Source organism: Pseudophryne corroboree, chromosome 12 (assembly GCF_028390025.1).
Source record: "Pseudophryne corroboree isolate aPseCor3 chromosome 12, aPseCor3.hap2, whole genome shotgun sequence".
Classification (NCBI taxonomy): domain Eukaryota; kingdom Metazoa; phylum Chordata; class Amphibia; order Anura; family Myobatrachidae; genus Pseudophryne; species Pseudophryne corroboree.
The window spans coordinates 9138841-9165132 of record NC_086455.1 but is presented as its reverse complement, the minus strand read 5'-3'; the positions used below and the strand labels follow the sequence as shown (position 1 = coordinate 9165132).

General features: G+C 46.4%; 1 protein-coding gene across 1 annotated transcript in view; it reads right to left on the bottom strand.

Annotated features, from left to right (window-relative positions):
- The window catches only part of LOC134980208 (Fc receptor-like protein 5), a 90551-nt gene that overhangs the window by 27142 nt on the left and 37117 nt on the right, over positions 1-26292 (bottom strand). The window contains exon 5 of the mRNA XM_063946912.1: positions 12084-12365. Within this exon, the coding sequence (XP_063802982.1) occupies positions 12084-12365 (282 nt within the window). The remainder of the gene's footprint in view (positions 1-12083; positions 12366-26292) is intronic.

Sequence of the window (26292 nt, the reverse complement as noted above, 5' to 3'; positions counted from 1 at the left end):
CCGACTAGCCAAGCAGTTCCGCCTTCAAATGCTCTGCTCAACCAGCATGCAGAGACTGGTCACCCTGCAAGGCCATGCCTCTGTGTCTCACATGCCCCTTGAGGCGTGGCCATGTCCTCATGAGTTGTGACAATGTCAAATTATTGTACAACGGCACGTGTCATGTAGGACACATTGGCTCGACAGAGACGCAACCTCCTATGCACACCTTCTGAACATGTGCGGTTCAACACCACCTCTATCTTCCATGCAACACCAATGAGGAAGAGTGGAGCAAAGGACAGCAGTGAATACAGACTGAAACACTGTATGCCCAGACAGTTCCTTCAGAGGTTCCCCACTGTAAAGAGACCACCATATGTGTAAGGAGTATTTTTATTTAAATATAAAACAGTATGTATTATAAAATAAATAAATAAATATATATATATATATATATATATATATATATATATACACACACACACACACACACACACACACACACATATACATATATATGTATGTATATATTTATTTCTTTTTAAGGGAGGCACCAAAGGGATTTTTCGCCTTGGGCTCTCCTTGGTCTAGGACTGGTCCTGACGCCAGAGGGGAGGGATAAGGTTAGGCACTATGGGAAGCTTTAGTATTAGAGGCTAGCCATAATTAACGCCAGAAGTGCAGCAGGAGTCACCCCGATGTCACCGCCGGGTATGGATCACCAGGTATACATTAGAAAGGTCTACAGTCATTAGGTCAACCACTATTTGTTGACATGGATTACGTCGACATGGTCAAAAGGTTGACACAAAAAGGTTGATACAAAATTGAAAAATAATTGCTGTCGTTTTCACCGTCAAAGCACATAGATGTCACGTCTAGCAAAGTTTGAGGATCCGGCAGCTGAGATTTGCCCGAGGAGGTAGCAGGCTGTGAATGAACAAGATGAGGGGGCTGGATATAGTTCCTTCGCATGGGACACGGAGCAATGAAGAACGTAGGCGGGGTTTGAGAGTCAATGGAAAGTATTTATTATGTACAGGGCTGAGGTAGAGAACCGAGGCTGGAGCACAACGGTTAAGGAACGTAATTGCGAATAAAGAACTGCGGATTGTGGCTTGAAAGACGAGGTTGTGATTAATGAACTGCAGAACTGTGGATTAATGAACTGCAGAACTGTGGATAGTGGTTAAAGACGTGGCTGGAGGCGAAGAACTGTGGACTGTGATTTGAAAGACTAGACTGTAGATGATGAACTGTGGAACTGTGGATGGTGGTTGAAGACGTGGCTGGAGACCAGGGCTGTGGACTGTGGTTTGGAAAACGAGGCTGAAGATAATTATCTGCAGGCTGTGGTCGATAGTACAAAGGCGTGGCTGGTTAAGGAGATCTGTGGAGTGTGGCTTGAAAGATGAGGCAGAAGACCCGGGGCCGACTGTGCCCAAAGAGTCTTACTGGACCGGGTTTTCCCAGGAGCGCTTCCACAGGCAGTAGCAGGCTAGAAACGGCAGGGCTGCAGCAGAAACAGAGAACCGACCAAGCAGGATCAGGAGGAACCAGAATACAGCAGGAAACCTGGGAGCACAGGCTAAAGCACCTACAACAGGGTTGTAACTTGAAGCACTGGCGTCCCTGTCCTAAACCAGCCCCCTTTTATAGGGAAAGCTTTCCCTGGATTGGCTGGAAGAAACAGGAAACAGGAACTATGCTTAAAACTTGGTCTCCAACATGGCGGCGCCCAGAAATGCAGACCTTTTTGCAAAGCCACATTGCTCACTGCCCCTGGTCTCCTAGCAACGGCTCAGCAAGAGCGACCCGCTGTAGTGGCGTCCCGCCGCCACGAGCGGATCCCCTCACTGGCGCTACTGGTGCCCACGGATCTGGCGCAGCAGCCCACCTCCGCCGCTGCCCGCACATCGCCAAGGAAGCCAGCCCTGCTGCCCCAGCGTACCAGTAAGACTCCGGACGCTGAGAGTAGAACCCCAATTACTGTACGCTTCGAATGCCATGTACCGGGGGGAAAGGTGCCTCGCTCCGGTTACTACTCCCAGTCATAGTCCACGTGGATGGTAAAGTATGAAAAAGTTGATCACAATGCTTAAAAAAAAAAAAATGCGGTGTTGACCAATCGTGTGTCGACCATTTGCACCTGTCGATCATAATTACTGTCAACCTTTTACATGTCATACAATTGTCCATTTCAACCTACTGCATGTTGAACCATCATTGCTCGACCTACAGTAGAGCACGGATATGGTCACCACCAAGCTGAAAAACACTTCTGTAGCCACGGGTAAGTACCAGGTAAATCCCCATTAGACCACCAGCTATGTTTTGTTAATGTTCTAATCATATTGACATTACAACTGCAGATGTAGTGTATCGAATACAGGGGTAAGGGATGTAGTGTAGGGTATAGAGGGATCAGAGATGTAGTGTAGGGTATAGAGGGATCAGTGATGTAATGTATAGTATAGAGGGGTCAGTGATGTAGTGTAGAGTATAGAGGGGTCAGGGATGTAGTGTAGAGTATAGAGGGGTCAGGGATGTAGTGTAGAGTATAGAGGGGTCAGTGATGTAGTGTAGAGTATAGAGGGGTCAGGGATGTAGTGTAGAGTATAGAGGGGTCAGGGATGTAGTGTAGAGTATAGAGGGGTCAGTGATGTAGTGTAGGGTATAGAGGGGTCAGTGATGTAGTGTAGGGTATAGAGGAGTCAGTGATGTACTGTAGGGTATAGAGGGGTCAGGGATGTAGTGTAGGGTATAAAGGGGTCAGTGATGTAGTGTGGGTATAGAGGGGTCAGTGATGTAGTGTAGGGTATAGAGGGATCAGAGATGTAGTGTAGGCTATAGAGGGGTCAGTGATGTAATGTATAGTATAGAGGGGTCAGTGATGTAGTGTATGGTATAGAGGAGGTCAGTGATGTAGTGTAGGGTATAGAGGGGTAAGTGATGTAGTGTAGGGTATAGAGGGGTTAGTGATGTAGTGTAGGGTATAGAGGGGTTAGTGATGTAGTGTAGGGTATAGAGGGGTCAGTGATGTAATGTATAGCATAGAGGGGTCAGTGATGTAGTGTATGGTATAGAGGAGGTCAGTGATGTAGTGTAGGGTATAGAGGGTTAAGTGATGTAGTGTAGGGTATAGAGGGGTTAGTGATGTAGTGTAGGGTATAGAGGGGTTAGTGATGTAGTGTAGGGTATAGAAGGGTCAGGGATGTAGTGTAGGGTATAGAGGGGTCAGGGATGTAGTGTAGGGTATAGAGGGGTCAGGGATGTAGTGTAGAGTATAGAGGGGTCAGTGATGTAGTGTAGGGTATAGAGGGGTCAGTGATGTAGTGTAGGGTATAGAGGAGTCAGTGATGTACTGTAGGGTATAGAGGGGTCAGGGATGTACTGTAGGGTATAGAGGGGTCAGGGATGTAGTGTAGGGTATAAAGGGGTCAGTGATGTAGTGTGGGTATAGAGGGGTCAGTGATGTAGTGTAGGGTATAGAGGGATCAGAGATGTAGTGTAGGCTATAGAGGGGTCAGTGATGTAATGTATAGTATAGAGGGGTCAGTGATGTAGTGTAGGGTATAGAGGGGTCAGTGATGTAATGTATAGTATAGAGGGGTCAGTGATGTAGTGTATGGTATAGAGGAGGTCAGTGATGTAGTGTAGGGTATAGAGGGGTAAGTGATGTAGTGTAGGGTATAGAGGGGTTAGTGATGTAGTGTAGGGTATAGAAGGGTCAGGGATGTAGTGTAGGGTATAGAGGGGTCAGGGATGTAGTGTAGGGTATAGAGGGGTCAGGGATGTAGTGTAGGGTATAGAGGGGTCAGGGATGTAGTGTAGGGTATAGAGGGGTCCGGGATGTAGTGAAGGGTATAGAGGGGTCCGGGATGTAGTGTAGGGTATAGAGGGGTCCGGGATGTAGTGTAGGGTATAGAGGGGTCCGTGATGTAGTGTAGGGTATAGAAGGGTCAGTGATGTAGTGTATGGTATAGAGGGGTTAGTGATGTAGTGTAGGGTATAGAGGGGTTAGTGATGTAGTGTATGGTATAGAGGGGTTAGTGATGTAATGTATAGTATACAGGGGTCAGTGATGTAGTGTATGGTATAGAGGAGGTCAGTGATGTAGTGTAGGGTATAGAGAGGTCAGTGATGTAGTGTAGGGTATAGAGGGGTTAGTGATGTAGTGTAGGGTATAGAGGGGTCAGTGATGTAGCGTAGGGTATAGAAAGGTCAGTGATGTAGCGTAGGGTATAGAGGGGTCAGTGAAGTAGCGTAGGGTATAAAGGGGTCAGTGATGTAGTGAAGGGTATAGAGGGGTCAGTGATGTAGTGTAGGGTGTAGAGGGGTTAGTGATGTAGTGAAGGGTATAGAGGGGTTAGTGATGTAGTGAAGGGTATAGAGGGGTGAGTGACGTACTGTAGGGTATAGAGAGGTCAGTGATGTAGTGTAGGGTATAGAGGGGTCAGGGATGCAGTGTACGGTATAGAGGGGTCAGGGATGCAGTGTAGGGTATAGAGGGGTTAGTGATGTAGTGTAGGGCATAAAGGGGTCAATTATGTAGTGTAGGTATAAAGGGATCAGTGATGTAGTGTAGGGTATAGAGGGGTCAGTGATGTAGTGTAGGGTATAGAGGGATCAGTGATGTAGTGTAGGGTATAGAGGGGTAAGGGATGTAGTGTAGGGTATAGAGGGATCAGAGATGTAGTGTATAGTATAGAGGGGTCAGTGATGTAATGTATAGTATAGAGGGGTCAGTGATGTAATGTATAGTATAGAGGGGTCAGTGATGTAGTGTAGGGTATAGAGGAGGTCAGTGATGTAGTGTAGGGTATAGAGAGGTCAGTGATGTAGTATAAGGTATAGAGGGGTTAGTGATGTAGTGTAGAGTATAGAGGGATCAGTGATGTAGTGTAGGGTATAGAGGGGTCAGTAATGTAGTGTATAGTATAGAGGGGTCAGTGATGTACTGTAGGGTATAGAGGGGTCAGGGATGTAGTGTAGGGTATAGAGGGGTCAGTGATGTAGTGTAGGGTATAGAGGGGTCAGTGATGTAGTGTAGGGTATAAAGGGGTTAGTGATGTAGTGTAGGGTATAGAGGGGTCAGTGATGTAGTGTAGGGTATAGAGGGGTCAGTGATGTAGTGTAGGGTATAGAGGGGTTAGTGATGTAGTGTAGGGTATAGAAGGGTCAGTGATGTAGTGTAGGGTATAGAGGGGTCAGTGATGTAGTGTAGGGTATAGAGGGGTCAGTGATGTAGTGTAGTGTATAGATGTAGTGTAGGGTATAGAGGGGTCAGGGATGTAGTGTAGGGTATAGAGGGGTCAGTGATGTAGTGTAGGGTATAAAGGGGTTAGTGATGTAGTGTAGGGTATAAAGGGGTCAGGGATGTAGTGTATAGTATAGAGGGGTCAGTGATGTAGTGTAGGGTATAGAGGGGTCAGGGATGTAGTGTAGGGTATAGAGGGGTCAGTGATGTAGTGTAGGGTATAGAGGGATCAGTGATGTAGTGTAGGGTATAGAGGGATCAGTGATGTAGTGTAGGGTATAGAGGGGTCAGGGATGTAGTGTATAGTATAGAGGGGTCAGGGATGTAGTGTAGGGTATAGAGGGGTCAGGGATGTACTGTAGGGTATAGAGGGGTCAGGGATGTAGTGTAGGGTATAGAGGGGTCAGTGATGTAGTGTAGGGTATAGAGGGGTCAGTGATGTAGTGTAGGGTATAAAGGGGTTAGTGATGTAGTGTAGGGTATAGAGGGGTCAGTGATGTAGTGTAGGGTATAGAGGGATCAGTGATGTAGTCCTACACTACATCACTGACCCCTCTATACCCTACACTACAATGTAGTGTAGGGTATAGAGGGGTCAGTGATGTAGTGTAGGGTATAGAGGGGTCAGTGATGTAGTGTAGGGTATAGAGGGGTCAGGGATGTAGTGTAGGGTATAGAGGGGTCAGTGATGTAGTGTAGGGTATAAAGGGGTTAGTGATGTAGTGTAGGGTATAGAGGGGTCAGTGATGTAGTGTAGGGTATAGAGGGGTCAGTGATGTAGTGTAGGGTATAGAGGGGTCAGGGATGTAGTGTAGGGTATAGAGGGGTCAGTGATGTAGTGTAGGGTATAAAGGGGTTAGTGATGTAGTGTAGGGTATAAAGGGGTTAGTGATGTAGTGTAGGGTATAGAGGGGTCAGTGATGTAGTGTAGGGTATAGAGGGGTCAGTGATGTAGTGTAGGGTATAGAGGGGTCAGTGATGTAGTGTAGGGTATAAAGGGGTTAGTGATGTAGTGTAGGGTATAAAGGGGTTAGTGATGTAGTGTAGGGTATAGAGGGGTCGGGGATGTAGTGAAGGTTATAGCGGGGTGATTAAAAATACTAGTCCCAAGTACTTAGAACACTGTTATTGAATTCAGATAGACAATGAAGACAAAGTATGCAATCTGTATTATTATTTTCTCTGACGTCCTAGTGGATGCTGGGAACTCCGTAAGGACCATGGGGAATAGCGGCTCCGCAGGAGACTGGGCACAAAAAGTAAAAGCTTTAGACTAGCTGGTGTGCACTGGCTCCTCCCCCTATGACCCTCCTCCAAGCCTCAGTTAGATTTTTGTGCCCGAACGAGAAGGGTGCAAGCTAGGTGGCTCTCCTGAGCTGCTTAGAAGTAAAAGTTTAAATAGGTTTTTTATTTTCAGTGAGTCCTGCTGGCAACAGGCTCACTGCATCGTGGGACTAAGGGGAGAAGAAGCGAACTCACCTGACTGCAGAGTGGATTGGGCTTCTTGGCTACTGGACATTAGCTCCAGAGGGACGATCACAGGTTCAGCCTGGATGGGTCCCGGAGCCTCGCCGCCGGCCCCCTTACAGAGCCAGAAGAGCGAAGAGGTCCGGAGAAAGCGGCGGCAGAAGACGTTCCTGTCTTCAAATAAGGTAGCGCACAGCACTGCAGCTGTGCGCCATTGCTCTCAGCACACTTCACACTCCGGTCACTGAGGGTGCAGGGCGCTGGGGGGGAGCGCCCTGAGACGCAATAAAAACGATATAAAAACCTTATATGGCTAAAAAAAATGCATCACATATAGCTCCTGGGCTATATGGATGCATTTATCCCCTGCCAGTTTCCTGAAAAAAGCGGGAGAAAAGGCCGCCGTGAAGGGGGCGGAGCCTTTCTCCTCAGCACACAAGCGCCATTTTCTTTCACAGCTCCGCTGGAAGGACGGCTCCCCGACTCTCCCCTGCAGACTACACTACAGAAACAGGGTAAAACAAGAGAGGGGGGGCACTATTGGCAGCTAATATATAATACAGCAGCTATAAAGGGAGTAACACTTATATAAGGTTATCCCTGTATATATATATAGCGCTCTGGTGTGTGCTGGCAAACTCTCCCTCTGTCTCCCCAAAGGGCTAGTGGGGTCCTGTCCTCTATCAGAGCATTCCCTGTGTGTGTGCTGGGTGTCGGTACGATTGTGTCGACATGTATGAGGAGGAAAATGATGTGGAAGCAGAGCAATTGCCTGTGTTAGTGATGTCACCCCCTAGGGAGTCGACACCTGACTGGATGGTAGTAATTAAAGAATTACGTGACAATGTCAGCACTTTGCAAAAAACTGTTGACGACATGAGACAGCCGACAAATCAATTAGTGCCTGTTCAGGCGTCTCAGACACCGTCAGGGGCGCTAAAACGCCCGTTACCTCAGATGGTCGACACAGACCCTGACACGGATACTGAATCCAGTGTCGACGGTGACGAGACAAACGTAATGTCCAGTAGGGCCACACGTTACATGATCACGGCAATGAAGGAGGCATTGAACATTTCTGACACTACAAGTACCACAAAAAAAGGGTATTATGTGGGGTGTGAAAAAACTACCAGTAGTTTTTCCTGAGTCAGATGAATTAAATGAGGTGTGTGATAAAGCGTGGGTTTCCCCCGATAAAAAACTGCTGATTTCTAATAAATTATTGGCACTATACCCTTTCCCGCCAGAGGTTAGGGCACGTTGGGAAACACCCCCTAGGGTAGATAAGGCGCTCACACGCTTATCAAAACAAGTGGCGTTACCGTCTCCTGATACGGCCGCTCTCAAGGTACCAGCTGATAGAAGGCTGGAAAATATCTTAAAAGGTATATACACACATACCGGTGTTATACTGCGACCAGCGATCGCCTCAGCCTGGATGTGCAGCGCTGGAGTGGCTTGGTCGGATTCCCTGACTGAAAATATTATTAACTATAGAGCATTTAAAGGATGCATTACTATATATGCGAGATGCACAGAGGGATATTTGCACCCTGGCATCTAGAGTAAGTGCGATGTCCATTTCTGCCAGAAGAACGTTATGGACGCGACAGTGGTCAGGTGATGTGGATTCCAAACGACATATGGAAGTATTGCTGTATAAAGGGGAGGAGTTATTTGGGGTCGGTCTATCGGACCTGGTGGCCACGGCAACGGCTGGAAAATCCACCTTTTTACCCCAGGTCACCCCTCAGCAGAAAAAGACACCGTCTTTTCAAACTCGGGCACGGTGGGGGGCCGTCTCAAGAATTTCAGCGCGCAGTGGGCTCACTCGCAAGTGGACCCCTGGATCCTGCAGGTAGTATCACAGGGGTACAAATTGGAATTCGAGACGTCTCCCCCTCGCCGGTTCCTGAAGTCTGCTCTACCAACGTCTCCCTCCGACAGGGAGGCAGTATTGGAAGCTATTCACAAGCTGTATTCCCAGCAGGTGATAATCAAGGTACCCCTCCTACAACAGGGAAAGGGGTATTATTCCACGCTGTTTGTGGTACCGAAGCCGGACGGCTCGGTGAGACCAATTTTAAATCTAAAATCTTTGAACACTTACATAAAAAGGTTCAAATTCAAGATGGAGTCACTCAGAGCAGTGATAGCGAACCTGGAAGAAGGGGACTATATGGTATCTCTAGACATCAAGGATGCTTATCTCCATGTCCCAATCTACCCTTCTCACCAAGGGTACCTCAGGTTTGTGATACAAAACTGTCATTATCAGTTTCAGACGCTGCCGTTTGGATTGTCCACGGCACCACGGGTCTTTACCAAGGTAATGGCCGAAATGATGATTCTTCTTCGAAGAAAAGGCGTATTAATTATCCCTTACTTGGACGATCTCCTGATAAGGGCAAGGTCCAGGGAACAGTTAGAGGTCGGAGTAGCACTATCTCAGGTAGTGCTACGTCAGCACGGGTGGATTCTAAATATCCCAAAATCACAGCTGATTCCAACAACACGTCTACTGTTCCTAGGGATGATTCTGGACACAGTCCAGAAAAAGGTGTTTCTCCCGGAGGAGAAGGCCAGGGAGTTATCCGAGCTAGTCAGGAACCTCCTAAAACCAGGACAAGTGTCAGTGCATCAGTGCACGAGAGTCCTCGGAAAAATGGTGGCTTCTTACGAAGCGATTCCATTCGGAATATTCCATGCAAGAACTTTTCAGTGGGATCTGCTGGACAAATGGTCCGGATCGCATCTTCAGATGCATCAGCGGATAACCCTATCTCCAAGGACAAGGGTATCTCTCCTGTGGTGGTTACAGAAGGCTCATCTTCTAGAGGGCCGCAGATTCGGCATTCAGGATTGGATGCTGGTAACCACGGATGCCAGCCTGAGAGGCTGGGGAGCAGTCACACAGGGAAGAAATTTCCAGGGCTTGTGGTCAAGCATGGAAACGTCTCTTCACATAAATTTCCTAGAGCTAAGGGCCATTTACAATGCCCTAAGTCAAGCAAGGCCTCTGCTTCAGGGTCAACCGGTATTGATCCAGTCGGACAACATCACGGCTGTCGCCCACGTAAACAGACAGGGCGGCACAAGAAGCAGGAGGGCAATGGCAGAAGCTGCAAGGATTCTCCGCTGGGCGGAAAATCATGTGATAGCACTGTCAGCAGTGTTCATTCCGGGAGTGGACAACTGGGAAGCAGACTTCCTCAGCAGACACGACCTCCACCCGGGGGAGTGGGGACTTCATCCAGAAGTCTTCCAAGTGATTGTAAACCGTTGGGAAAAACCAAAGGTGGACATGATGGCGTCCCGTCTCAACAAGAAACTGGACAGATATTGCGCCAGGTCAAGTGACCCTCAGGCAATAGCGGTGGACGCTCTGGTAACTCCGTGGGTTTTCCAGTCGGTATATGTGTTCCCTCCTCTTCCTCTCATACCAAAAGTACTGAGAATCATAAGAAGGAGAGGAGTAAGAACGATACTCGTGGCTCCGGATTGGCCAAGAAGAACTTGGTACCCGGAGCTGCAAGAGATGCTCACGGAGGACCCGTGGCCTCTACCTCTAAGGAAGGACCTGCTCCAGCAGGGACCTTGTCTGTTCCAAGACTTACCGCGGCTGCGTTTGACGGCATGGCGGTTGAACGCCGGATCCTGAAGGAAAAAGGCATTCCAGATGAAGTCATCCCTACCCTGATCAAGGCCAGGAAGGATGTAACTGCAAAACATCATCGCATTTGGCGAAAATATGTTGCGTGGTGTGAGGCCAAGAAGGCCCCTACGGAGGAATTTCAACTGGGTCGTTTCCTACATTTCCTGCAAGCAGGATTGTCTATGGGCCTAACATTAGGATCCATTAAGGTTCAAATTTCGGCCCTGTCGATCTTCTTCCAAAAAGAACTGGCTTCAGTGCCTGAAGTTCAGACGTTTGTCAAAGGGGTACTGCATATACAGCCTCCTTTTGTGCCTCCAGTGGCACCTTGGGATCTCAATGTAGTTTTAGGGTTCCTAAAATCACATTGGTTTGAACCACTTGCCACAGTGGATTTTAAATATCTCACATGGAAAGTGGTAATGCTGTTGGCCCTGGCTTCAGCCAGGCGCGTATCAGAATTGGCGGCTTTATCCTATAAAAGCCCTTACCTGATATTTCATTCGGATAGGGCGGAATTGAGGACTCGTCCTCAATTTCTCCCTAAGGTGGTTTCAGCGTTTCACATGAATCAACCTATTGTGGTACCTGTGGCTACTAGGGACTTGGAGGACTCCAAGTTGCTGGACGTAGTCACTAGTCAGGGCCCTGAAAATATATGGTTCCAGGACGGCTGGAGTCAGAAAATCTGACTCGCTGTTTATACTGTATGCACCCAACAAGCTGGGTGCTCCTGCTTCTAAGCAGACGATTGCTCGTTGGATTTGTAGTACAATTCAACTTGCACATTCTGTGGCAGGCCTGCCACAGCCAAAATCTGTTAAAGCCCATTCCACAAGGAAGGTGGGCTCATCTTGGGCGGCTGCCCGAGGGGTCTCGGCTTTACAACTTTGCCGAGCAGCTACTTGGTCAGGGGCAAACACGTTTGCTAAATTCTACAAATTTGATACCCTGGCTGAGGAGGACCTGGAGTTCTCTCATTCGGTGCTGCAGAGTCATCCGCACTCTCCCGCCCGTTTGGGAGCTTTGGTATAATCCCCATGGTCCTTACGGAGTTCCCAGCATCCACTAGGACGTCAGAGAAAATAAGAATTTACTTACCGATAATTCTATTTCTCGTAGTCCGTAGTGGATGCTGGGCGCCCATCCCAAGTGCGGATTGTCTGCAATACTTGTATATAGTTATTGTTACAAACAAATCGGGTTGTTTATTGTTGGAAGCCATCTTTTCAGAGGCTCCTACGGTTATCATACTGTTAACTGGGTTCAGATCACGAGTTGTACGGTGTGATTGGTGTGGCTGGTATGAGTCTTACCCGGGATTCAAGATCCTTCCTTATTATGTACGCTTGTCCGGGCACAGTATCCTAACTGAGGCTTGGAGGAGGGTCATAGGGGGAGGAGCCAGTGCACACCAGCTAGTCTAAAGCTTTTACTTTTTGTGCCCAGTCTCCTGCGGAGCCGCTATTCCCCATGGTCCTTACGGAGTTCCCAGCATCCACTACGGACTACGAGAAATAGAATTATCGGTAAGTAAATTCTTATTTTTTTAATGGTCAGATACGAGTGACCCGCGCTATGCCCTGCACCATATACCGGTATGTGTACATGGGGAGATGTCAGTTTCTGTATTGGGGACCCCAAAGGAAATTTCCACCCTGGGCTTTCCTTGGTCTAGAACCAGAAATGCTTGTGATCCCAGTATCCCACACTCACGTTCTATCTGTATAAGTATCTCGTTACTCCTCCTCATCATACTGCCGCGGCGAGTCATCACCTGACAGGCATAATACCCAGAATCCTCCAGGTGCGCTGCCGGAATGCTGTATGTGTCAGATGCACTGAATTCCTGCACAATCCTCCCATCTCTGTAGAAAGCAAACGCCAGTTCTGTAGCCGCTCTGGCCGGGTGACGTATTATGTCACAGGTCAGGGTCATGTCATCGCCCTCTGTCACTGATGACTGATTAGTTCTTATCACTGGATAATTAAACGGAGCTGAAATAGATAATAATGAAAATATTGTTCAGGGTGCGACGTGTGGCTCATATACAGCCAGCAAATGCTACACAAAGATGCTGCTGTCGTGTTGTACTATTGTGCTTGGTTGTGTTGTGCACAAATGTATACAGTGTGACCATTGCATAACATTGTTACTAGTAAATATCCCTGAGCCCTGTGCCTGCAAAGATTCTGGGGGTAATTCAGACCTGATCGTAGATGTGCTAAATTTAGCACATTGATGATCATCTAGTTATACATGCGGGGGGACGCCCAGCACAGGGCTAGTGCGGCTTTGAACCACCACCCCCCCACCCACCCGGCGGCGATGCTTTTGCACCCGGCAAGTAGCTCCCTGCCTGCGCAGCTTCTGCGCGCTGGCAGGGGGCTACCCGCCGCCTCCCGGGCACCCGCAATGGTCCGGACACGCCTGCGTTGTCCGGACCGCGCCCCTCCAAGGGCATTCTATCGCCATTGGCACGCCCCCTCCCACCTCATAACTGCCTCAGCCATCTCACTGGGCTCCCGGATGCGTGTGCGCAGTGCAGTTGCTGCACGTGCGCACTCCACAAAGGGAATCAGAACTGCGATCGCTGCCGCTGCAACGATCCAGTCTGAATGAGCCCCTCTGCCAGAACAATAATTTGTCCATTACACGCCCCTCCATCCAGGGATGCAGCTGGTTCTACACATTGGCTGTTGTCGGCAAGTGATAAAAAGTCTAGCATAATTTGGGGAGAATGTATCAATATTAAAAATGGATCAGTCTCCGTCCCCCTGCAGATTGCTCATGCACAGGTTGACGGGTGCCCATGTGCAATAGGAGCCCTAGTCATAAACCCAGCAGCCTTCTCTTCACTGGACAGCTCTTATCGAAACAGCTGTCCGAGCAGGTAAGTGTACCTGCTGTCAAAGTCAGAAAAATGTCTCAATGCACGTTGCCATATTTGCACCGCACACTGGTCCGCGCTGCGCGTGCGTGCGCTCTCCCGTGGATGCGCATACCCGCAATAACGTGCACTCGCAGGCGCGGTATGCGTATTTACGGTAGAGTTTATGTAGTCGTAGCGTGCGACTCATTCGTTACAAATGTTCACAATTAATGTAGTTTATAGATCATGGTCCCTTTGATAGATTCTGAAAGTTTGGTTAAAATACAATGTCCCAGAGCTGAGGAATCCCTCTTTATATCGTACAAAGGGTCTAACAGGAATCATACAGCAGTGTTTGGTACCCATCGGAAGAGTATTTAATTAGCAATATTCCGGTGTTGGTTTGGAGCGTATTAATCGCTCGTGCGAATAGTTATGGACATAAGAAGTTTATGTCCATTTCTATTAATTACACATACTCAGGTATGCGGCGGGAAACCCAGTTTCCCACCCACCTGAGCTGTTGGAAATCGTCACAGCCCACCTGTATGAATCACCCTATGACCTTTTGTTATGATGCAGGGCCGAATTCCTTCGGCCAATGGACAATGGGATTGTAGGACCAGGAGATTGCATTGTGTGTGGGGCATAAATAGGCAGGCCGACCACATCCAGCTCTCACTCTCTCATCAACGGTTATCTGCTGATAGCCGGGAGCTGGATATCGAGGCGCAGGCGATCATACCCTTTGTGCGTAAGTTTCTCTCCGTTATCATTGTCTTTCTGTGAGCCAATTTCTCTCATCTCATCTCTCTCTCTCTCTCTCTCTCTCTCTCTCTCTCTGTTCTGTTCTCTCATATCTCCCCTAGACTAGGCTAGTATTGTATTGTATTAGATAGTATTGTATTGTAATTGCATTTAGGTCAGTGTAGTATTGTCTTTTTGTATTTATTGTTTAGTTCTGTGGTTAGGAAGTCTCTGTTATATTGTAGTGTATCATTTGTACTGTTATCCCCTTTTACAAGTATATTAGATATAATACAGTCAATAGGCTTTGGAACCTAAACCAGCATCTGTGTATTTCTTATAGTGTTAAGTGTTCACTTGAGCGTCGGTGACGCTCAAGCAGCTTTGTAGTTAGTCAGGTTACACAAGGTTGCACTTACACCCTGTACTCACATTAAGGTATTCTTTGTATTTCATTGGTATAAGGTTTTAACATAAAGGTATAGTGTTGTGAGCGTCTGCATCGCTGGTGACCTCCTCGTGGTCTCGAGCGTAAGCTACGCCATAGCGAATCATTACCCTAGACATAACCAATAACGTGTCCTGTGATCGCTGGGCCGTGAGCGAACGTGACGCTTGAGCGTCTCGCCTACGGCTGAGCGATCGTTACGCAACTAGCGTACCATTACGGTACTTCTTAAGTAAACAGCGTACAGTGTTCTTAGCTTCATAAAGGGTTGTTTATACGACAAAGGAATTTAGCATTGTCAATTGGGGACTCGTCCTATCCTTCTCATATCTGCACTAGGTAGATCAGCAGACATTATCCCTCCAGCAAAGGGTGGGAGGTTGTCTCACAGTGCTGACGGGATAAGCGTCTGCTTCGCTTAGATAAAGAATGCTGAAGGAATCCGGGAACCGGAAGTAAGAACAAAACGCTTGTGTCTTTTAAAAAAACTGTTTATTTCTCTTCTGTCTTGCGTATACACGCACGCATACATATATCTGCATTTCTGTTTCATTTTCGTATATCACTATTCCTGTTTGCCAATTTTATAGTTGATAGAAAGTGCTAAAAAGAGATTTGCTGTTATTTCATAGTAGAGGTGATAGTTAAAGTATAGAACAAACACACGGTTTGTCTGAGATACAAGGCAGTCAGTGTGGATTGCGGTAGATGACCAGGGATCATTTACATTGATAAAAATATATTGTGTTACGGTGGATCCTTTGCATTGCATACACGTGTCGCTAACAAAGACTAGCGTACGCAATCCAAAAGGCAGACGCACGCAGCGTTCATTACGCAACGTAGCGTCCGGTTACGCCCACGTAGCTCAAGTTGTGATAAAGTGAAGTAACGCAAAGGCGATAATTAACGCACAGCGGTAGATAACGCGAAGCGGTAAATAACGCAAATCTATTTTTGGAAAATCTGAAATTTAGTTTAACAGATCCTGCTCCTAATTGGTAACACTTTTGGCCTAAAGACAATTTCTGCGCAGAAATAGATATAGAAACAAAAGTGTACTTGTGTTGAGTGAGTGTGTTTTGTATACAAAAGTTTATATAACTTTAAGGTGGAACCAAAAGGAAAGCCGGGTACTCGTCAAGGGACATACGTGTAAGTGACATATACGGTGGCCAGGGAGGCATCCCTGGTTAAATAATATTTGAGCATTAGAGTATAGCGGACCATAAGGTAACGAGACCAGGAGGTCATAAGGTAACAAGACCAGGAGGTCATAAGGTAACAAGACCAGGAGGTCGTAAGGTAAAAGGTCCGCTATAAAAGTCCAGTGGCACAACGCCTGGGGTGTTGGTGCAGAACCCATATAGGCCACAAGCTCTGGCTGAAGGAATCGCAGCCGGAAACATAGATTCCATTGATCTTTCAGTACATGACAAGTAGTGCTCGTATACTGAACGATTGGACCGCACGTTATTGTGTGCAGTAGTTAGTAATCTGACCTAATACCATTAGAGTAAAGTGGTCACAAACGCTATCTGTACATTCTGACGTGATTTGTGTAATTTTTTATTTTTGGAAGGGAAGTTCGCTGGTCACTCAGGAACTATCTAACAACCCCAACTTTACTGGAAAGAGTAAGTGTCCTGCGGGTAACCCTCATATGTTCCAGTAAATAAAGGTTCACAGGGGCCCTAGGTTGGGTACAGCAGCTCTGGTTACAGTGATTGCAGTACTGGCCAACGTGGGCGAGAAGTAAGTGGGGTACTTGATAAACCACCACCGCCGGCCTGCCCAAGGACATCTTGGTTTGTTTGTAAGGGTTCGCTGAAAGCCTTGATATTCAAGGAGGAATAAGCAACGCCTGCAGATTATGGGGGCCATTTGTTCAGGTAGGGGGCGATCAACCCTGGTTCAGGTTGATTCTGTGAACCGACCAGTTGGGTCGGCACGATATGTAATGTGTGAAAAATATGGAATTCACACCGAATCTTTATGTGATGAATGGGAGAGAATGACTGTACAAGACAGGGACAAATTCCCAAGAATAGGTAGCTTTAGTCCAGAAGTGTTACAAAATTTAAGGAGGAGGATATGTCTCGTAAAATCAGCAAAGAGACGAATTCAGCATCATGATTATTTACAGTTATGGCACCAGGAAGGTGAGATACAGAGAGGTTTGGCTCTGGCGGCAGGATCTGGGGCAGTCAGGAAGTTGATTGCCACAGCTCCTCCTCCACCATACATTGCAGGAGAGAAGTTGATTGCGGAGAGAAACGCACTGGGTTGTAAAACACAAACTCTTAGTAACACTGTAAATGTTAATGATGTTAACCAAATAACTCATGCAAGTATTAACCCGTGCAAGATGTACCCTGTTTTGAACCTTCCTCAGGAGTGTGATCAAGAAGACGATTCAGCAACAATTTCAGCTCTCTCTCTTGCAGCCACCATAGCAGAGACCACAGTAGGCACAGCGACACCCACGAGATTAGTGAAAGCCCCTAGCGGAGGGATAGGTGAGGTCGTGTCAACGGGTAAGTACGGCACCATGCACTACACTGAAACAATTGTACCACAACAAGCTGTAGAATCTACACAGGAAGAGGCTGTTAGAATTGCTCCTGTAAGGGTAATAGCAGTTCCCAATGGAAAAACAGATGTGTCTGGAGCCACTCCCATAAGGAACATTGCCATGTACACTCCATTTTCCAGAATGGAATTAAGAACAATAGTGTCCGAATTTCCTGACCCCAGGAAGGATTTAGTTGCTAGCCAAAAATACATCAGGGATCTAGGTAACACTGTAGAACCCAACAACAAGGATTGGCAGATACTGCTAAGAGCTTGTTTACCTTCCAATGTTGATGCAACTCAGTTTTTAGCTGATTGTGCATTGGATAAAGATGTACCGCTTACAGACGTGTACAACAAGGATAATGTAAAAAGGATAAATTTACAGCTAAAAGAGTATTTCCCAGCCGTTGTTAAATGGAATAAAATATTTTCCATTAAGCAAAAGGAGTCCGAAACGGCAACAGAATATTTTCACCGGGCACTATTAGAAATGGCAAAGTACACTGGTATAGAAGACATTAAGACCAACCCAAACCATCGGGAAGTAGCAGTATCTGTACTGATGGATGGTTTAAAGGAAACATTAAAGACTAGGGTTCAGACCACGCAACCGTGCTGGCGAGGTCTGTCAGTGTCCGGCTTGAGAGAGGCTGCTATTGATCACGACAGAAACATCACTAGGCACAGGGAATCGCAAAGTGATAAGTTGATGTCCGTAAGTATACAGGCGCTGACCACAAGGCAGCCTGCGTATGTACCACCGAATCCTGTGGGTAAGGCAAGTGTAATAACATGTTTTTCTTGTAACAGACCGGGACACTTTGCACGAGAATGTAGAACAAAGAATGTACAAAGATCTTTTCAACCCCCTAAACAACAACACAACACACGACATTGGGAGCAGGGTCCACAGAGGCGGAGTTTTGAGCCACATACAGGGGAAACAAAAAGATATCCCCCGAACAGAGATTGGCATGCCTCTGGTAGTTCCCAGCTAACTCCCTCACAAGTAGTTGCTGCCAGCGGGATTCAGGGAGGTCAGCATACCCAATAGGGGTGTGGCCATACCTGTAATCTGCAGCCAGTTAAGTTGATTGCTAGTCTTGGAAACGAACCAGAAATTGCAATCAATGTAGCTGGTAAAACTTTAAACTTTCTTGTAGACACAGGGGCGGCCAAGTCAGTGATAAATTCGACAGTGGGCATGAGAACCACTGGTAGGACAATTCCAGCCATGGGAGTAACAGGAGTAGTCCAGCACTACCCTGTTAGCAAACCAGCCGAGATTACAATAGGGCCTTTGCATACCAAGCATTCCTTTTTGCTGGCTGCATCGGCACCAACCAATCTCCTGGGAAGAGACTTACTATGTAAAATGGGTTGCGTCATTTATTGTACTCCTGAAGGTGTATTCTTGGACATTCCTGAGAATCACGCTCAGGAAGTACGGGACATGCTAGACTCCCCATCAAAATTAATGTCACATTCCATTATGACAAATAGGAATCCATCCCAAGTAGAAGAGATGATATCTCAGATACCAGAGTCACTTTGGACAAAAGATGGACAGGACACTGGATTAATGGCAAACGTAGCTCCAGTAGTTGTACAAGTAAAAGATGGTAGGATAGCTCCAAAAATCCCACAGTATCCTCTGAAGCCAGAGGTGGAGTTAGGAGTTTTTCCCGTAATAGAGCGCTTGCTACAACAGGGCATTCTAGTAAGAACGTCCAGCACCGCAAATAGTCCCATCTTCCCTGTTAAAAAGAGTGGGGGGAGGGGTTACAGGCTAGTGCAGGATCTAAGGGGGATTAACAAAATAGTTGAGAGTCAGTTCCCCGTAGTGCCTAATCCAGCTGTCATCCTAATGCAAATTCCTCCCACTGCCAAATTTTTCACTGTTATTGACCTCTGCTCCGCTTTCTTTTCGGTACCTCTGCACCCTGACAGCCAATATTTGTTTGCATTCACATACAGAGGAGTCCAATACACGTGGACTCGGTTACCCCAAGGTTTCATAGATAGTCCAAGTATATTTTCTCAGGCTTTGCATGATTGTTTACAGTCTTTCCAACCAGACAGTGGATCAGTATTGATACAGTATGTGGACGATTTATTACTGTGTTCAGATTCACTGGAAGCATCTCTGAAGGATACGAAACAGCTCCTGTTTCATCTTTCAGACACAGGTCACAAGGTTTCCAAAGACAAGTTGCAATTATGCCAAGCTAAGGTAAAATATTTGGGACACTGTCTAACACAAGGACTGAGACACCTGACCGCTGATAGAATCCAAGCCATTAGAGACATGACACTGCCACAAACCCAGCAACAGATCAGGACGTTTTTAGGAATGTGTGGGTATTGCCGTAATTGGATCCCAGGGTTTTCCATATTGGCGCTACCTTTGCAGGAAATGGTCTCTTCAAACAAACCTGATCGGATTTCGCATACAGACGAATCTGAAACAGCATTTGAGAGACTCAAACAGTGCCTAACGCAGGCACCAGCACTAGGTATGCCAGACTATGGGAAACCCTTTGAACTATACGGAACAGAAAGTGCTGGGTGCGCAGCAGGTGTACTAACACAAAAACACGGTGACGCCAGCAGGCCAATTGCATACTACAGCGCCCAGCTAGACACGGTAGCGCGATCCCTCCCCACATGCTTGCGTAGCGTTGCGGCGATAGCATTGCTAGTGACGAAAAGCGAAGATGTCGTGCTAGGCCACAACCTCACAATCCATACACCGCATGCGGTATCTGCCTTATTGAATTCTGCCCAAACCAGACACGTCTCATCTGCAAGGTTTACAAGATGGGAATTGGCATTAATGGCCCCAGTAAACATCACCATAAGGAGATGCAGCGCATTAAATCCTGCAACATTTCTCCCAGGTGTGCCTGGTCAGACACAAAGGGTGGAAGGTGAGAGTGATGGGGAAGGAGGATTTAATGCAAAGGAAGATACACATGATTGTATGGAATATTTGACCCAAAATTTTACCGCAAGGCCTGACATCAGTGACAATCCACTGAAAGATGCAGAACTCACGTTCTACACGGACGGTAGTTGTCACAGACAGTCAGACTCGGGAGACTTGTGTACTGGATACGCAGTCGTAGATGACCAAGACACCATAGAAGCGGAACCGCTAGGCCCACCTCACTCAGCCCAGGTTGCTGAACTGGTCGCCCTAACCAGAGCATGTGAATTGGCTAAGGGTAAGTCAGCCAATATCTACACCGATTCCAGATACGCGTTCGGGGTAGTCCATGATTTCGGAGCCCTATGGCGGCTCAGAAATTTCATGACGGCAGCTGGTACACCGATAGCGCATGCAGCTCACATAAAAAGGCTTCTAACAGCGATACAGGAACCCGACAGAGTGGCTGTTATCAAATGTAAAGCACATACATATAGCCAAGACCCAGTATCCCTTGGTAACAGCCGAGCAGACGAAGCCGCAAAGCTTGCAGCTGCTACCCCCACACGGACAGACACCACACAGTTGATGGTATTTAATACCATCAACACACAGAAGTTGTGTGAGATGCAGAATTTGTGTTCCACACAGGAAAGAGCAGTCTGGAAGGCAAAGGGATATGGCCAGGAGTCCTCAGGGCTCTGGACGGATGGACATGGTAAACCAGTGGCCCCCAGGGCATACCTTCCATGTCTGGCTGAAGCAGCTCACGGGCTGACTCATCTAGGCAAGGAGGGGATGTGCAAATTGGTAAGAGCATACTGGTGCGCCCCAGGATTCTCCTCTCATGCGAGTAAAAGAGCAATGTCATGCCTTACCTGTCTGAGAAAGAATATTGGAAAAGCAATACCTACAGAACCATCCCATATCCCACCTGCCGGCGGCCCTTTCCAGGTAATACAAATTGACTTCATTCAATTACCCCCATGTCGAAATTTGAAATATGTACTTGTCTGTATAGATGTTTTCTCGAATTGGGTCGAGGCTTTTCCAGCAGCTACAAATACCGCTATGTTTACAGCTAAGAAAATTGTGCAGGAATTTGTATGTAGATATGGTATCCCTAGAATCATTGAAAGTGATAGGGGTACCCATTTTACAGGTGATGTCTTTCAAGGAATGTGTAAATTGATGGGAATTGATAGCAAGCTGCACACTCCGTACCGTCCACAGGCGAGTGCGAAGGTCGAAAGAGTGAACAGCACTATTAAAAATAAATTGAGTAAAGTAATGGCAGAGACAGGATTGACGTGGCCAGAAGCTTTACCCATTGTTTTGTATAGCATCAGAACCACTCCCAGGTCCCCTCTTAATCTGTCTCCTTTTGAAATCTTGTTTGGTCGACAACCGCATGTCATGATTAACCCTCAGGATGATTTGAAATGTAACAATGAAGTAACTGTAAAGTACTTGATTAACATGAGTAAACAGTTGAGGAATCAAAATGATAATCTGAAGTTGGTGATTCCTGATTTACCAGATAGTAATTGTCATGACATTGAACCTGGGGATTATGTAATGATACGAAATTTTCTACGCTCAGGTTGTCTTATTGATAGATGGGAAGGACCATACCAGGTCTTATTGACTAGCACCACAGCATTGAAGGTTGCTGAGAGAGAGACTTGGGTCCATTCATCCCACTGCAAAAAGGTTGCTGATCCAGAGAAGTCCCGCGATAAGGAACAGACGGTAGAGGTTGTATCACTGGAGTGTCTGTTCCAGGAGGATTGAGGCGGCACCTGAGCCTTGAAGACCGAAAGCAGTTGTCGACTCCCTTCTCCCTTTTATTGTTTTTCTCCACTTCCCAGCCCCTCTCCCTTAAAATTTCTTTTTCCCCCTCCTCATTCTTCTCTATTTCCTCCTCAAAGATGGACTTGCCCCAAGAGACTGTGATCCGGATTTTGATGTTAACCATGATGTTGACCAGAGCAGTCTGTTCCGGCGAGAGTACCATAGAGGTCGAAAGAGGTTCTGGAATGGGTTCCGATTATGATGATGGAGGCGTAGTTTTCCAAGATCAACCAAACCAACAAGCAAAGGCGAGTATCAGAAAACGATCCGATAGAAGAAATTGTGATGGATTGTTAGCTGAAGAAAATTGTATCTGTAGGCTCTGTGATAATCTGGTTGAAGATGGATGCATAAAGAAATGCCAATCCAGTTTTAATATCCATATGGACCGGCATCCATTGAGTGACTATCACTCCTTAGTGGGTAACGTGTTAAACCAAACAGATTGTTGGGTATGCTCTCAAGTACCTCAGGGTCACAGCAAATCAGGGCTAGTACCATTTCCTTTAACGTTAGGGGAGGTACTTGAGCTAAGTGGTGGGAGACCGGTGGACCGGAGGTTTAACATCTCCAGCCCTCCTAGTTTGAAGCTCCACCAATACCATGTGGATAGGTCCCTCTTATGTTTTAACATCTCCAATCCCAGAAAACCGGGAAATTGGGAAGTGTCATGGAGCAACCTTACCATGACCTTTTCACACAGAGCAGATAGAATGCCTACAGATACAGAGCTCGTACGCCACATAGCTAGTAGAGGAAAATCTTTCCGGTATCGATATACCTTAGGAAATAGGATTACTAGAGTTGGAGAGGTATCACCAGGATACTGTGCACATATCGTACAAACCGATACGTGCATTAAGCAGATGGAAGAATTAGGGTCAGGAGATTTCACCTGGAAGGTTTGTAACATGATCATGTCCTTCTCCGTCCCTTATGTTCTCCCCGATGACGCATATTTCATATGTGGGAGAAAGGCGTACAAGTGGCTTGCCCCAAACTCTGAAGGATTGTGTTATATTGGAAAAGTATTGCCTGAAGTGATGACTGTAACACATGACAAAATGAAGGACATACACCGTGGTGCCCAAGCTCCTTATACTCACACTCATTACGAGCACCGAGTTAAAAGACAACTGTCAGAAAGGTTAGAGCATCCGGCCTCTGATCTTATCCATGAATCCACCGGGATTCAGGTTCTGGTAGCGTTAGATTTCACTCGTACCGCTCGGGGAGTGATGAATTATAGATACATTTCCGCACTCGCCAATTTGTTAGATAATATCACTGAAATGTATGATGACACGTTTAGATACACTGGAAGAGAACTTCAAGCTTACAAAACAGAACTAGTTCAGCATAGGATGGTTCTTAATTATCTTACAGCAGTAACAGGCGGATATTGTGTTACATTGGCAACACAGTACGGCATAAAGTGTTGCACGTATATCACAAATAGCACCGAGGATCCGGTAGAGGTCATAGACCAAAAGATGGACGATATTCTCCAACTAAAGTGGGAATTTCGTCGAAAACACAATCTCACCCTTGCTGCTGTAGGTAATGAGCTGACTGGTTGGGTGTCATGGTTGAACCCGCGAAATTGGTTCTCCGGTTTAGGAGACTGGGCTCAAGGAGTCATAATGGATGTTGGAAAGTTTCTACTATGTATCTTAGGTGTCGTTATATCGATTGGATTGATATTTAGATGCGGGCAGGCTTTAATGAGGTGCAAACAAAGTACAAAAGTGATGAGCTTGAGGAGTGAGGAAACCGTAATTAACCTGGATTTAATTTATGACCCAATGATAGAAACCAGAATGTGATGAAAATGCGATTATACGGTCCGTTTCTTTCACCTGTTTTTCTGCTTTTCTCCAAGATACAAAGACCCCCTTGGACGAGGAAGCTGACGAGACGAGATGTATACAGACAACGGATTGACCAAAGAAGAAGATTTGACAACTTTAAATATGGACACTTGATGAACTTTGCCATGGATCCCCAGTTTCCCTAGTATTTTTAAACTCACGCTAGCCCAACATTTTTGTAAATCTAATGGCACTGACAAAGCTTGTTGCTCATGCCTAAGGAGCAAAACAGCGCAAAGAAGACGACTCTCAACAGATACCGAACACAACTTCAACAACAGATGTACATTTCCCTGACATAGAATATCATTGCATTTTTCGTAAGTGTTCTTTATCTTCATCTCTACAACCCTCAGGTAACGACACACATAGACGATAGGGAATACAGGCACAGATATCAGCAACCACATACCTCCCCCATTCATGTATCATCAACTAAAATGTGCATCCCCATTTTGTTACAACCACAGCCGAAATGAGCTCGGTAAAGTTTGACAGCCCATCCACAGACCTGTACCACAGGATAAGAAGGAATTCAAATGTATACTTCGCAATACCTCGAAGCTTGATTTACAACACGTACGGCACGATGATACATGACCCCCCAAACATGGATTCATACACACATGCTTCTGCTATCTCACTAGGTCATACCCTCTTCACACCTTCTCCTCTCTCCTCCCCTACCCAACCATGGAAATCAATTAACCCCTGACTTACATTTTTCTCCTTAAATGTTTTGTGGCAGTTATTATTGACTGCCAAAGGGTGGACTGTCAAAGTCAGAAAAATGTCTCAATGCACGTTGCCATATTTGCACCGCACACTGGTCCGCGCTGCGCGTGCGTGCGCTCTCCCGTGGATGCGCATACCCGCAATAACGTGCACTCGCAGGCGCGGTATGCGTATTTACGGTAGAGTTTATGTAGTCGTAGCGTGCGACTCATTCGTTACAAATGTTCACAATTAATGTAGTTTATAGATCATGGTCCCTTTGATAGATTCTGAAAGTTTGGTTAAAATACAATGTCCCAGAGCTGAGGAATCCCTCTTTATATCGTACAAAGGGTCTAACAGGAATCATACAGCAGTGTTTGGTACCCATCGGAAGAGTATTTAATTAGCAATATTCCGGTGTTGGTTTGGAGCGTATTAATCGCTCGTGCGAATAGTTATGGACATAAGAAGTTTATGTCCATTTCTATTAATTACACATACTCAGGTATGCGGCGGGAAACCCAGTTTCCCACCCACCTGAGCTGTTGGAAATCGTCACAGCCCACCTGTATGAATCACCCTATGACCTTTTGTTATGATGCAGGGCCGAATTCCTTCGGCCAATGGACAATGGGATTGTAGGACCAGGAGATTGCATTGTGTGTGGGGCATAAATAGGCAGGCCGACCACATCCAGCTCTCACTCTCTCATCAACGGTTATCTGCTGATAGCCGGGAGCTGGATATCGAGGCGCAGGCGATCATACCCTTTGTGCGTAAGTTTCTCTCCGTTATCATTGTCTTTCTGTGAGCCAATTTCTCTCATCTCATCTCTCTCTCTCTCTCTCTCTCTCTCTCTGTTCTGTTCTCTCATATCTCCCCTAGACTAGGCTAGTATTGTATTGTATTAGATAGTATTGTATTGTAATTGCATTTAGGTCAGTGTAGTATTGTCTTTTTGTATTTATTGTTTAGTTCTGTGGTTAGGAAGTCTCTGTTATATTGTAGTGTATCATTTGTACTGTTATCCCCTTTTACAAGTATATTAGATATAATACAGTCAATAGGCTTTGGAACCTAAACCAGCATCTGTGTATTTCCTATAGTGTTAAGTGTTCACTTGAGCGTCGGTGACGCTCAAGCAGCTTTGTAGTTAGTCAGGTTACACAAGGTTGCACTTACACCCTGTACTCACATTAAGGTATTCTTTGTATTTCATTGGTATAAGGTTTTAACATAAAGGTATAGTGTTGTGAGCGTCTGCATCGCTGGTGACCTCCTCGTGGTCTCGAGCGTAAGCTACGCCATAGCGAATCATTACCCTAGACATAACCAATAACGTGTCCTGTGATCGCTGGGCCGTGAGCGAACGTGACGCTTGAGCGTCTCGCCTACGGCTGAGCGATCGTTACGCAACTAGCGTACCATTACGGTACTTCTTAAGTAAACAGCGTACAGTGTTCTTAGCTTCATAAAGGGTTGTTTATACGACAAAGGAATTTAGCATTGTCACTGCATACTGGGAATCACAGGTATGTAGGCGAGAGCGGACCGGCTGTATCAGAATTCTCATGCGAAAAGTGATACATCCCGTCAGGGGCGGATTGGGAACAAAAAGCGGCCCTGGAAAAAATTAGTACTAGTGGCCCCACATGGGCAGCACCAGAGGTGTAAGGTCTGGCCATGGGCCATGGCAGCAGCACCCTCCCCCCAAGACTTTCCAGATAGTGGGCATGTCCAGCATCAAGGGGAAAGTTAAAAAGAAATGAAATTAAATATTATGAGCACATTATATGATACACCTTCAGAATTTAGGAAACTATATCATTCTTTAGAAAGATATATTTTCTTGCTTATTACACCAACCGCGTATCGCAATCACCATTCACTCAATCTTATATGTCAGCCA